This window comes from Mauremys reevesii, linkage group 9, assembly GCF_016161935.1.
Source record: "Mauremys reevesii isolate NIE-2019 linkage group 9, ASM1616193v1, whole genome shotgun sequence".
Classification (NCBI taxonomy): domain Eukaryota; kingdom Metazoa; phylum Chordata; order Testudines; family Geoemydidae; genus Mauremys; species Mauremys reevesii.
The window spans coordinates 15,995,030-16,008,245 of NC_052631.1; the positions used below are offsets into that span (position 1 = coordinate 15,995,030).

The following is a 13,216-nucleotide window of genomic DNA, read 5'->3' on the forward strand; positions in this document are numbered from 1 at the left end:
AGAATATGGTCTTGTTGTATGACACAGGACCCTGAATAAAGTTAAACAACCTCTCTTAATGTACGCATGTTGGTGATTGCATCTTTACAGTATCAAGAAAATGCAGTAATGTATCTCTTTAAATTGTAAAGAAACAGCAATATTGGAGCAATTCGTCAGACTCCAAATCAAATTAGAGCAAAGTTGTTTTCCAGCCATTACAGTTTCTTTTCAAAAGACTGGAAAGAATGGAGGCCTTTGCCATAAAGCTTTTAAAGATCAGCACTTTGAAGATATTTCCTTTGTCATCAGTTTAAAGCTGAATTGAATGGTAGTCGTCTTACTTACCTGAAATTATGGGATTTGTAAAATACCTTGATACTAACTTGTGTAGTTTATTATTTTTTTTTACAGATATCTTGGTATCATTTGATGAAATGCATCATATAAAGTCAATAATAATTATCATCTTTGTCTTTAATGTATTAGATTTCTATCTATACTTTTCATATTTGGTTCTTTTATCAGGTTCAGAACTTAACATTGCGCAGTCAGAAGTTGGGCGTATTGTGTAGTTCACAGAATGGCCCACCAAAGAGCAGTAGTCAAGCTCAGTCATTGGCTCTATGTACTAATAAAACTGTGACCGGTACCAAGGCCAGCCAACCTGATTCTCCAGACAGCAACAGAAAAGGAGAGAGCCCAACATCTGAGTGTCGAAGTACATCTGTCACACGGACATCAAGTATACATCAGTTAATAGCACCAGGTGCGATGAATCTTTAGCTTTAAAAAGGTTGTTAAAGTTCACCCTGTCATGTATAGCCCACAAACAAGTGTCTAATGCCTCAATAAATCATTTGGAAATAAATAATTATTTTCAGTGGTGCTTAAAATATTTGTATCTTAGAATTCTCCTATGCCTTCAGAGAGAAGGGCAGGAGAGAGAGAAAAAGAATTTAAAAAGGAGTGTGTGTATGTGTCTGTGTGTTGTCCAGAGTGGTGGTAGTTACGATATTTCTGTTGCATTAGCACCCAAAGGCCCAGTCATGATCAGGACACCATTGTGCTCAACAGTGCATAAACTTCATAGGTAGACCTCTCCCTGCCTCATAGAGTTTATAATCTAGTTTACAAGAAGTCAAGAAAATGAGTGTGGCAAACAAAAGGAAAAAAAGTGGGGAGCTAGAGGATAAGGTTAACCAAGCTAAGACTATGCACTTAGGTTGGCTATTGCATAATTTAATAATTCCTGCTGGTTCAAAGAGTAGAAATTTTGCCATAGTAAGTGGGCTGAGTAGGGCTGATGAGCCACATCTGCTTAATTTCAGGCTTAGAGAGAGAGAGAGGCTGCAAGGCAGACAGCTCTTGAATTTTTGACCCCCCCGTTGTTGTCAATCAGGAAAGTAATCCATCCCCTACTTAAAAAAAATTAGCTATCAAATGATTATTTTTCAAATGAAAGAGAAAACAGGTAGGGCTGGGAAGAGGGATGGAGAAAAGGAAAGGTGTGCCCCAGAGGAAAATCTCAAGCACTTCAGTTTCCCATTGTAGGCAGTTATGACAAGGAGTCACTGGCTCCTTTGGGAGGAAGGGGAGTACATCTCTGAAAATGAGAACACGTTTTAGGTTCCTAATTATTTATTAGTTGCATAACTTTAGGCACTTAGTTTTTACAGGCTTAGTCTAAATGTTCTAATTTAAAACTTTTTGAGCCCATTATTTTTAAAAAACTATTTTTAAATAGCACTGACTGACATAAAATTAGCAATTTTAATCCAACCTTATTGACTCTAAAGTACTTACCTCTTTTATATTACAACTATTTTAAAGCAGGCAAATGCTGTTCTTTTCAAAGTTGAGGGTAGTATTTTTTAACTAAAAGAAGTCTTATTAACAATAGTCTTAGAACTGGTGGCAGAAAGATAGATGTCTTTCTCTAGAAACATTTGTGTAGCTAAAACAAGCATGTTTTATTTAATTGTTCAGTGCTATATTTCACTTTGGAATTTACCAAAATAAATGCATTCCATTTGTGTGTTACATTTAGGACACTGTATATGGTTGAAGAGGGTATTTTCTAAGGCATTTCTAAGTTGTGCTCGTCTGAAAGGCTTGGTCAAGTTCTGTGCAGACTTTAGTAATCTGATGTGAAAATTTTCCTCATTTAAACATTTATTGTAATGTTCTTTGAACTTAAGTAAACAAATACTAATTGTCATTTTTCCCCCCTCACAGCTTCATATTCTGCAATTCAACCTCATTCTCTAATAAAACATCAGCAGATACCTCTTCATTCACCTCCTCCAAAGATTTCCCATCATCAGCTGATATTACAACAGCAGCAAGTTCAGCCTATCACACTTCAGACTCCTCCTAATCAGGAACCACCTCCATCACAACACTATGTTCCACTCCAAAGCCATGGTCTTCCTCCAGTTCCTAATAGTGTCCAGTCACAACATTGCTCACCTGTTCACATCCATCCTCCTCCTTTAACAATATCTCCTACTCCATCCCCATCAGCTCAGCAGTCAGTAGTGGTGTCTCCTACGCCTGCTCACTCACCTAGTCAGTCGCCCACCATAATAATTCATCCACAAGCACTTATTCAGTCACAACCACATCCTCTTATGCCATCAGCTCTACAGTCGGAGCAGAACCCACAGCAGCCCACTACTAGTCAAGTACGACCGGTAGCACAACAGCTTAATCTTCCATCCCATCTTACAGTTCCACCTTCCCCAGTAGTACACATTGGGCCAGTAGATCAGCCGAACTTGATGTCCCCGGGCCAGCAGACAGTGTCTCCAACACCACATCAGCAATATCCGACCTTACAGTCCGTGCCAATCCCAGTTGCAACCCCTCCACAGCTGTCAACATCTCCAACCCAGATTCAACAACTGCCCTTGCAGTCTGTGCAATCTTTACAAATGCAGCCTGAAATTCTATCCCAGGGCCAGGTTTTGGTGCAAAATACTTTGGTTTCTGAGGAGGAGCTTCCTGCTGCAGAAGCTTTGGTCCAACTGCCATTTCAGACTCTTCCGCCACCACAGACTGTTGCAGTAAACCTTCAAGTACAACCATCAGTACCTGTTGAAACCCCTGTGGTAAGCTCTCAGAAATTTTCTTTTTGGTTTTGATATTTAACTAAAAGTGAAAAACGCTTTCTCCACCAACATTCTATTATGGCCATAGATGACAGAAATCTCGTGTGTGTATAAGGAAAGAAGAATCTGTTCTCAAAATCATTTACAGGTTTGGTAAAACTGGCATTGCTGCATGGCATCTAAACAAAGCGATGTGTTGAAAAACTGGCTCCCAGTCTGACATTCATTTTATTGCTGGATAAGCAAATAATATTACTATCTTTGCAGAACTGACTTTTCCATTTTGAAACTGTATCCTTTGAAGAAAATGTTTTGGGGCGTATTCTCCATCCTACCCCAAATTCCACTTGAGTGCATTTGAAGGAGGTGGAGGGACACAGAACTGCACAGGAGCAGCTGTAACTTACACCACTGACATAAGGTCCCGCAGGGAATCAGTAGCTCCACCATACCCATGGAATGTCATTAACATAATCCCTTCTTCCCCTTATGCTAGGGTGAGGAACAGTTGATGCAAGAGCTGCCTCCACCAGCTTTATGCCAGTGTCAGGTTCCCCCCGGACTATGAAATTTTGGCCCTCTATATTAAATACAGTGCAATTTTAAATATTCAAATACATTTGTCTAATCAAGGCTTTGGGAATTTTCAGGGAACATAAAAAGAAGTTATGGGTAACTGAATTTTGGATAGTTCAGTTGGTACTGTAACTGAAAAGCCTCTCCACCAAGAGAGATTTAGGGAATGTTTATGCCCCCTTTGTGTTCACAGCCACTGCACTAACCAAGTAGTTCTTTGCTAGTCTTAGCTCTTATTATTTTAATAGTTGTTGTTTTCAGTTGTGGCTCACTCGTTTTGACCTTGATTCAGAAAAGCACTTAAGAATGTGCTTAACAGTAAGCATGAGTAGTCCCATTGAAGACAGTGGAATTACTCACATGTTTAAAGATAAGACCATGCTTAAGTGTTTTGCAGGATTAGAGCCTTTGTCATCTGGTTTTCCTGATGTGCACCTACTTGACAACTCCTATTGCTATCATAATTAAAACATTTGCTCATTCACTTACCATACACCCATGCATTTCCATTGATTTTTCACTCATTCACACCTGCAAAATATTCTTTTTCATTCAGGCATCTTTTCTTATTTATTCATAAATGCATTTATTTCTTCACACACTATATGTTCTTTGTGGTGTTGCATGTGTCCATTTATTAAATATTGAGAGGGTGGTGTTATGTTTCAAACTGGTATCCTTAGAAATATTAAACAGGTGAGGATTTACACCAAAAAGAGCATCAAAGGTGAAAAACTAAGAATAGAAGTCAAGTCAAACATCTATGCTTACCAGTACACATAAGGAAAATGAATAAGCCCTCTATGCTCATATAATGGTGGAGGAGGGAAGATAATTTAGAGAAAGTTTATTAGATAAATAATGTTCCTAAGCTTATTTAGACTTGAAAAAAATGGTGAAAATACATAAGGGAAACACTGTGACAATCTTCATTACCTTTTAAATATTATGTGTAAGAGAGGCAGAGTTATAAATCACTGTTCAGCCAGCCAGCCAGCTGGGATCATCCCCAATGAGCTTGTGAAAAATATTTGACTTGAACCAGAATTGTGTTTAATTTCTTTGGATTGTACAAGATTAGATTTCAATAGACATACAAAAATAAAATGTCCCGCCTCTGTTACCGCCCCAGCTTCCTAGTCTCTGACCAGCTGTTTTTCAGTAGGGGGTCTCTTGAATCCATCACAGCTTGAGTTCTGATGGCCCAGCAATTTAACAGTATCTGTTCCAAAGTAAATTTCCAAAGAGAGTTAGTGCTACTGTAATTAGGGCTGTCAAGCGATTTAAAAAAAAATTAATTGCGCTGTTAAACAATAATAGAATACCACATTTAAATATTTTTGGATGTTTTCTACATTTCCAAATATATTTATTTCATTTACAACACAGAATACAAAATGTACAGTACTCACTTTATATTTTTTATTACAAATATTTGCACTGTAAAAAACAAAATAAATAGTATTTTTTTAATTCACCTAATACAAGTACTGTAGTGCAATCTCTTTATCATGAAAGTTGAATTTACAAATGTAGAATTATGTACCAAAAAAAACCTGCATTCAAAAATAAAACAATGTAAAACTTTAGAGCCTACAAGTCCACTCAGTCCCACTTCAGCCAATCGGTCAGACAAACAAGTTTAGTTACAATTTGCTGCCCACTTCTTGTTTACAATGTCACGTGAAAGTGAGAACAGGCATTGGCATGTCACTGTTGTAGCAGGAGTCGCAAGATATTTACATGCCAGATGTGCTAAAGATTCATATGTCCTTTGATGCTTCAACCATCATTCCAGAGAACATGCATCCATGCTGATGACAGGTTCTGCTCAATAACGAAAAAAATCTACATTTGTAAGTTACACTTTTACGAGAAAGAGATTCCACTACAGTACTTGTATGAGGTGAATTGAAAAATACTATTTCTTTTGTTTACCATTTTTACAGTGCAAATATTTGAAATAAAAATAATATAAAGTGAGCACTGTACACTTTTTCTGTGTTGTACTAGAAATCAATATATTTGAAAATGTAGAAAAACATCCAAAAATATTTAATAAATTTCAATTGGTGTTCTATTGTTTAACAGTCCGATTAATCGTGATTAATTTTTTTGAGTTAATTGCGAGAGTTAACTGCGATTAATCGACAGTCCTAACTGTAATGTGAACAAGATTATGTATTATTTGCTTCTGATCTTTTATTCTGATTTATTCAGACATGTATTATTTATACCGTGGACTTTGTCTAAATTCTTTCCCTCTTCCTTGCCCACAAATATTTGGAAATTATATGCATTTTTCTTACAGACCTTTTATGTGGAAAAGGACTATTGTCTGTCTATATGACCGTGCTTAATATTCCTGAAGCCAGAACAGGGGCATCAGACTCCTTCCATGGGGAGGGCTGAATTCCATTTTTAATTATAATCTGTGGGACTGTATACTGCCATCAGTGGAACTCCTTGATGTGAATGGGAAGTTTGCACAAAGATCAAGTGTAGAATATGACCTTTATATAGCACTAAACTTTTTGGGACTGGATTTTGGTGCCCCTTCTCCTGATGAATAGTCCCATTGATTTTAACAGGACTACTGATAGAGTAAAGTCCTATTCCAAGGAGGTTATTAGAGGAGGGTCACCAGTTATCATTTTGTATGTATTCAGTATTATGTATTCAAGACCACCAGTGTTCCTTCCTTTTTGTTTCTCTAGCCTCCTGTTTTTGTTTTTGTTTTTGTTCTTTCTCTCTTCTCCATCTGCAACTCTGTGTCTCTTTCTTCCTTCCGGATTTTCATCTCTGCAGCAACTCTCAATTCTACCCTCAAGATCTTCTCTCTCACCATCTACTAAAATGATCAGTTGTGAAATAGCTAATACTGCCATTTAAAGCATCATCATTAGGCTTTAGACATAACACCCCAATGAGATTAATGGTGCAGGGGAATTCACACCTTTCAGAGGCTTTGTTTCAGGCTATCACCTAACTGAGGAAAACACTACTGTAGTTATTGTTTGATATGCATTTGGAAGATAATGTTAATCCCAGTCCCCTGTTAGTTTAGACAGGGACAAGGCCCGATGGAAGCAAGGTGTCTCTTGACAGCTTGTCGTTGAACTCCTATATCTGCTGAGTTGACTGTCAGTAAATCACTTCAATTTACATTATAGTTTTGGAGAAAATCATTTATAACAACTTTAGCTGATAAACTTGGCATGTTCTCTTGAAATCTTTGTTTTGCTTACTGTAGTATGCAGTTGTATGAGTAGGAAGGCACATAACTTTGGAGACCTTGTACATTAAAGACTCCAAACTGAAGTGATTCTTGCTCTCAGTTCAGAAATACTGATTGAAAAATATAACTTCCTCTATTGAAATGAAGCCTTTTTTATGGGTTACTGTGAATCTCTGTATTTTTAATGAAAAGGTATAATTTGTAAACTCTACCTAAAATTGTATTAAAAAAATGACATTAAAAGAATGTTAAGTTTGCGAAGTCAAATACTCAAAAGTTAGGAAATGGCAGAATTAAGGTTGCCTGTGCCACCTTTAATTTGACCCCCTTGTGCGTATGCATTATGAGAGTCTTTAATGGAATGATCTCACATTTTTCCCATAAGACCCCTCCTTTTCTATGCATCCTGAATGCCAGCAGGGCGAGCATTGTGAGCACAGGAGAGAGAGTTATCCTACTCTCAGTTCCTGTGCCTGGTGCCCCAACAGCTGGGAGGAGAAGTTGATGGGAAGGTCTCACTCAGACCCTGTAGACCCAGGATGGAGCATGCTCAGTACAGACAGAATCTTCAGAGAATTTAGATGCCTAACTCTAACAAATCTCCACTGGCCATGTACGAACTGCAATTTTCAGAGGTTTATAACCTGACCAAATTTGGGTGGACATTCATGAGGATGGTAAAAGTCATGTCCCTCATTCCTGGGTGACCCCACCTGCCAAATTTCAAGTACTTCTGGTCCAAAGCATAGGGATGCTAGAACTTCTCAATGAAACAGTTGTAAGATTTTTTTGTTGTTGTTGTTAACACGGGCATAACTCATTCTGAGAAATAGGTGAACAGTGTTTGCTGAAACTTTCCAAAAACATTCAGTCTGAGGCAGACACACCTGGCACATTAAATTTCAGCTGAAACAGTTAGTTTGGCAAAGTGATAAACAAATGAAAATAGGGATCTTATAATGTAAAGTGTTGCAACTTCAATCCATGTCCTCTGTACTAAATTGCCATTCTGTTTTATTGCTTAAATCTAGTGGTAATCTTTAAATATATATATAATAAAACAGGGAAGACTAGAGAGATTAAAGATGGAGAGGGCCAGTTAAGTTCTCTGGACCACCTGTCTGTGAAGCGAATGGTACACATGTCTTAGAATTTGGCTGATATTACAAATGCTGTAGTTTTGTTCTCATTATTACTATATCATCAGAATCCAGTCATGGATAGATGGGGGTGAGGGGTGTCTGTAGTGTGGAAAAATTGAAGTATATTATTAATAGGTGATAGTATATTTTTAAAAATCAGTTGGCAATTTGTTTGTCAAGATTACATTCATGTATCTGTTTTAGGGTGTTATAGTAGAATGGAAATCTTTCGTAAAGCAATGATCTGTTCAATGCAGATTTACCAAGTGGAGAACGTGTGTGAGGAAGAGATGCCAGAGGAGTCTGAATGCGTCCGTATGGTTAGAACACCTACCCCACCAACCTTGTCTCCACCGATCATAACCTTAGGAAATGGCGAGGAGCTTGCTTCAGAGGCGCCTTTGTCAGGTGAGCACAAGTGCAGAGACTGTTGGAATTAGGTCAGCTTTTCTGCCTGAATCTCTTTCTGATCAGGTACCTTTCCTAGCTTGAAATATTTAAAGCAAAAGCATGTGACTTTCACCTGTTTTTAAGGTTTAATGGGATAGTTCTCCAATTAATGAAGCTTCATGAAATATACTAGAAAGCAGGATGGTAGAATGATGTATTCAGTTATAAAGAAATATATGAAAACACTATTTATTTTTAAGAAAGCTATTTATATAGTGAGAATGTTTTTTGATTAAATTTAATTGATTTTTATATTAAAAACAAACAAAGATAAATGACTTACAGCTTGTATATCATTTGACCTCTTAGACACAAGGTCTTTGTGGCAGCGACTCTGCTTCCACATGCGCTTGTATAGCTCCTAGCAAATGGAACACCTATCTTGATTGGGGCCCATAGGCACTACCACAATGAATTAATTAATAACAGTAGCAATCTTCATTGGTTTGTGAACTGCCCCCAACACACTGCAGCCCTGATCATACAAGCTGATCTTCTTGCAGGATCAAGGACTCTAGTTGGAAAATGCTATAAGGATATCAGCTGCATTGTAATTATTACAATTCACTTCGTTTTTTGGTAGGTCATGAGAATGGTGTATTGTGAGACAAAAGCAACCAATAAATAATTTTATTTAGTTTAATTATAGAGAATATACTTTGTCTGTTTCACTAGCGCCTGATCCTGCAGGTAGATGGATACTCCTATGAGGTGCTGAGTACCCTCAATTCCTTTCTAAATCAGAGAGAGTTCAGAGCATTTTGAACATCGCAGGAAGTGCTCGGCACATTGTAGGATCAGGTCCTGGAATAGAACAGGGAGAAGAAGGCATAAGAAAGTCTCTTCCCTCAGGCAGCAGGACAGGATTTATTTATTGCATCCACATGCCAGGAGAGAATGCTGACTGATATCAGGATCAGTAACTGTATTTACTCAGTCCAAAGCAAATACTAGCCAACATCAGGTACAAGTATAGTTTACTCCTGCCTGGAGGAGCCAGCATAGTATGCCCTCCTGGAAAGCGAGGAGGGATCCTGCCTGGACTGAAGAAGTCATTTTGTACAGGCTGCCCTATTGTTGGTTTTGAGTTACTTTTGGGGTTTTTTGTATAAAATAAGAGACAAGAAGTGAGTATTATTGATGCACTGTAACAAATAATTAACCCACTGAGATGAAGATTAGAATAATAATAGTGAATTTATTTATATACCATAAGCATGCATGACATCTTACATGGCCACTAGGAGAGACAGACCAAAATTTTCAAATCCGGGTGCCTGCAGTTGGGCTCCTGTATCCATATTTAGGCACCTAAATAGAAGTGGCCTGACTTTCTAATGTGTTTATGAATTTGCAGCTCAGTGGGAACTGGAAATCAGGCCATTTCTATTGAAGTGCTTAAATATGGTTTTAGGAGCCCAGCTTTAGACTCCCAAGTTTTAAATGTTGGTCTCTGTTCCTGCCTTGTGGATTTACAATCTAGATGGATGGCTAAGAGCTATATGATACAAATATTTGAAAGATGTTTGTTGTGGACAAAGGTGAGTATAGCTGGGAAATACTGAACAAAGGGAAATTTAGGTTGAATGTCAGGAAAAATGTCCTAATGGTGCAGGCTATTAGGATAACTTTACTTTCCTTGGAAGACTGTTCCACGGAAAGTAAAGGTATAATTTAAAGTTTATAATATAAACTATAGGAGAAAAAAATCTTCATTGACAAGACCATGAATGCATTAATGTAGGTGTTTTCCATCTCTGCTTTCTATTACTCTGTGAAAATATCTGGACACAGTGATTAAAAGTATAATATATTTTAAATTATTTTTTTCCAGAACAAGTGGGACTTCCTGCAATGGCATCATCAGTCAGTGCCTCAGTAATTAAATCTCCATCAGACCCTTCACATGCCTCTATTCCACCACCTCCTCTTTTGCTTCCAGCAGCTGCCACAAGGAGTAACATCACATCAATGCCTAATAGCATTCCTAACCTAGAAAACAAACCTCCACAGGCTATCGTTAAACCACAGATCCTGACCCATGTTATTGAGGGCTTTGTGATTCAGGAGGGTTTAGAGCCATTTCCTGTAAGTGTAAAAGTTTAAAAGCTATTGACATATGTTTTAAAAGACAAACAAATCTGGTTCAGTTATTTGTGGCTATTACATAGTTAAGTTCCTTATATTCTGAATACCTTTTCAGAATTTTGGGATTGACCTTCTTTTCCTTCTGTTTATAGCCAATTTGTTACAGCACTTTTACAGCATATTTTATATATGCATATGTTATATGCATATTTACATGTATTACAGCATATGTGAATCAGGTTTATCTTAAGTGTATTGTTCAAATTCATGCTACTTTTTCATCCAGCTGAATAATTGAATGGCAGGTTACTAGTTTTTAAAAGAACCATAGCAGAAAAATTTTCTGGAGAAAAAAAAAAAAAGAGGGCTATTAAAAAGTATATATTTTGTTGTGAGGAGAGGTGTATAGTGAGATGAAATTATTTTAGTATTATTGTTTATAATATTTAGCTTTACTTTTATCCATCTTATAGAAAAATTACTGCGTGTAGATATCTGAGATGGTGCTCTGCATATACTATGACTTTGGTGTTAAGAAGTGTTGGACAAACTTTGATCCCATTAAAGTCACTGACAAAACACTGACAGGAGTTAGCCCTGTAAGAGCAGATTGTCGCTAAGCACTGGAAACTTTTTAAAGCCAGAAATGTCCAGTTCCAGGCTACTGGGTCTCTAGTTTTGAAAAGTGTGATGTCTTCTGCATTGCTAATCACCTTACTGGATAACTCTCATGCTCTCATTCACCTTTCTCATCTCCCTTTGTTTACTATAGTTAAGTCTAGTTTTGATTGTAAGATCTGTAGGGCAGGAACCTGTCCTTTTATTTGTCTATAAAATGATGTGTGCATGTGTAGCACTATGTATCATAACGATGAACAGGCTAAAGAATGCAAACACTGTTGTTGTGGCTCAGCTAAATACCATGTGCCATTTTCTTCTAATTGTTGTTTCATAGTACTCTGCTTTTATTATAACAGGTAAGTCGTTCATCTCTTCTGGTTGAGCAGCCTGCGAAAAAAAGGCTCCTAATGGAGGGTCAGGTCATGAGTGTCATGTGTGTTGAGTCAGAGCTGCAGAACAATACAAAACATGCAGAGAACTCCTCAGACACAGAGATAGAGGACATAATTACAGAAGGTTTGTAGATTTAATTTAATACACATTATTCCAGTCAATGCTATGGCATAGACTGTGCAGTCTGTACATCAGGACTGTTTCTCTATCTTAGATCCTTTTGACACTCTATCTAGTGATGATGTTTGAAACTATTTTCAAACAGTTATAGCCAAACACAGATTGTAATGGTGTTCAGTATGGATGCACGCTGTTTTAAGAAACTGTGTCATTGACTTACCTAAGTAATATAGCATAGCTTGGGCTAGCACCATTCTCAAAAAAGAAACCACGCTGACAATAATTCCTTTCCTTTCCTTTTTCCATTGCAAAACAGTTACAGACAATTTTGTTAGAACCCTGGTAATCAAACTTTTTTTTTAACTTGGATTATTTTACTACCATGGTTCATAGATTCAAAGGCCAGACAGGATCGCTGTGGTCATCTAGTCTGACCTTCATAACACAAGCCATAAAACTTCCACAAAATAATCCCTATTTGAATGAGAGCATATCTTGTAGAAAAACATTCTCCATCACTGGCAAGTTTTAAATCAAGACTGAATCTACTACAGCCCTGGTTAAATTACTCTGATGATTAATAACCCTCACTGTTCAAAATTGCTGCCTTATTTCCAGTCTGAATTTATATAGCTTCAACTTCCCGCCACTGGATCCTGTTACACCTATGTCTGCTACACTGAGGATCCCATTATCAAATATTTGTTGCCCATGGTAGATATTTGTAGCCTGTGATTAAGTCAGCCTTGAGCCTCCTCTTTGTTAGATTCCAGGTGTTCAGTCTATTTAGTTTATCACTGAGGCATATTTTCCAATCCTTTAACCAATCTTGTCGCTCTTCTCTGAACCCTCTCCAATTCATCAACATTCTGTGTTCATGCCCTAGTATGGAAAGCATCATAAAAGATATAGAGAGAAGAGATTTAGACCTCCTAGTCCAGGCCCCAGTGAATGGTGTATTATTCTCTGCCTTGCATTTTCTAATATATTTTCAGTCTAATTTTAAAGTTCTAAATTCCACCATCTCCTCTGGGGGGGGCGTCTCTTCCACAGTCTAATACAGTTGACACTGTCAGGAAGTTGTTTTTGGTACTAAGCCTATGATTTTCTTTATTTTCCAGCTCAGCTTCTAGTTTATACCTCCTTGTACCATAATTCCTTTCTGTCCTTCAAATATCCATATATTGTTACCTTGTCCTGTCCCCTACCCCAAATGAGTTGTTAGTTAGCCAAGCTGTACCATATGTGCATCTTTTTCTAATCTTTCCTCATAAGTACATCAGAGACCTCTCTAGCAATTAGAATTGTTTTTATTATCATGGTTTGCCACTGCTTAAGAGAGGAGAATTGCAGGTGTTTGGGGAGGGAAAAAGCATAGTGTTGCTAACAGTTCTGAAGCTAAGAGGAATATTTGTTGATGGTGACATAATAGAAAATTTAATCACTATTGGATTTTTATTTAAACCTGAGATTCAGGTCGCAGCTCAAATGGTATT

The 13,216-nt window shown here is 37.4% G+C and overlaps 1 protein-coding gene across 10 annotated transcripts in view; it reads left to right on the forward strand.

Annotated features, from left to right (window-relative positions):
* The window catches only part of PHC3 (polyhomeotic homolog 3), a 114,967-nt gene that overhangs the window by 88,620 nt on the left and 13,131 nt on the right, over window positions 1–13,216 (forward strand). For all 10 annotated transcript variants that reach the window (XM_039487332.1, XM_039487331.1, XM_039487333.1 and 7 more), the window contains 5 exons: window positions 508–748; window positions 2,218–3,092; window positions 8,306–8,456; window positions 10,333–10,586; window positions 11,564–11,723. In XM_039487332.1, the coding sequence (XP_039343266.1) occupies window positions 508–748; window positions 2,218–3,092; window positions 8,306–8,456; window positions 10,333–10,586; window positions 11,564–11,723 (1,681 nt within the window). The remainder of the gene's footprint in view (window positions 1–507; window positions 749–2,217; window positions 3,093–8,305; window positions 8,457–10,332; window positions 10,587–11,563; window positions 11,724–13,216) is intronic.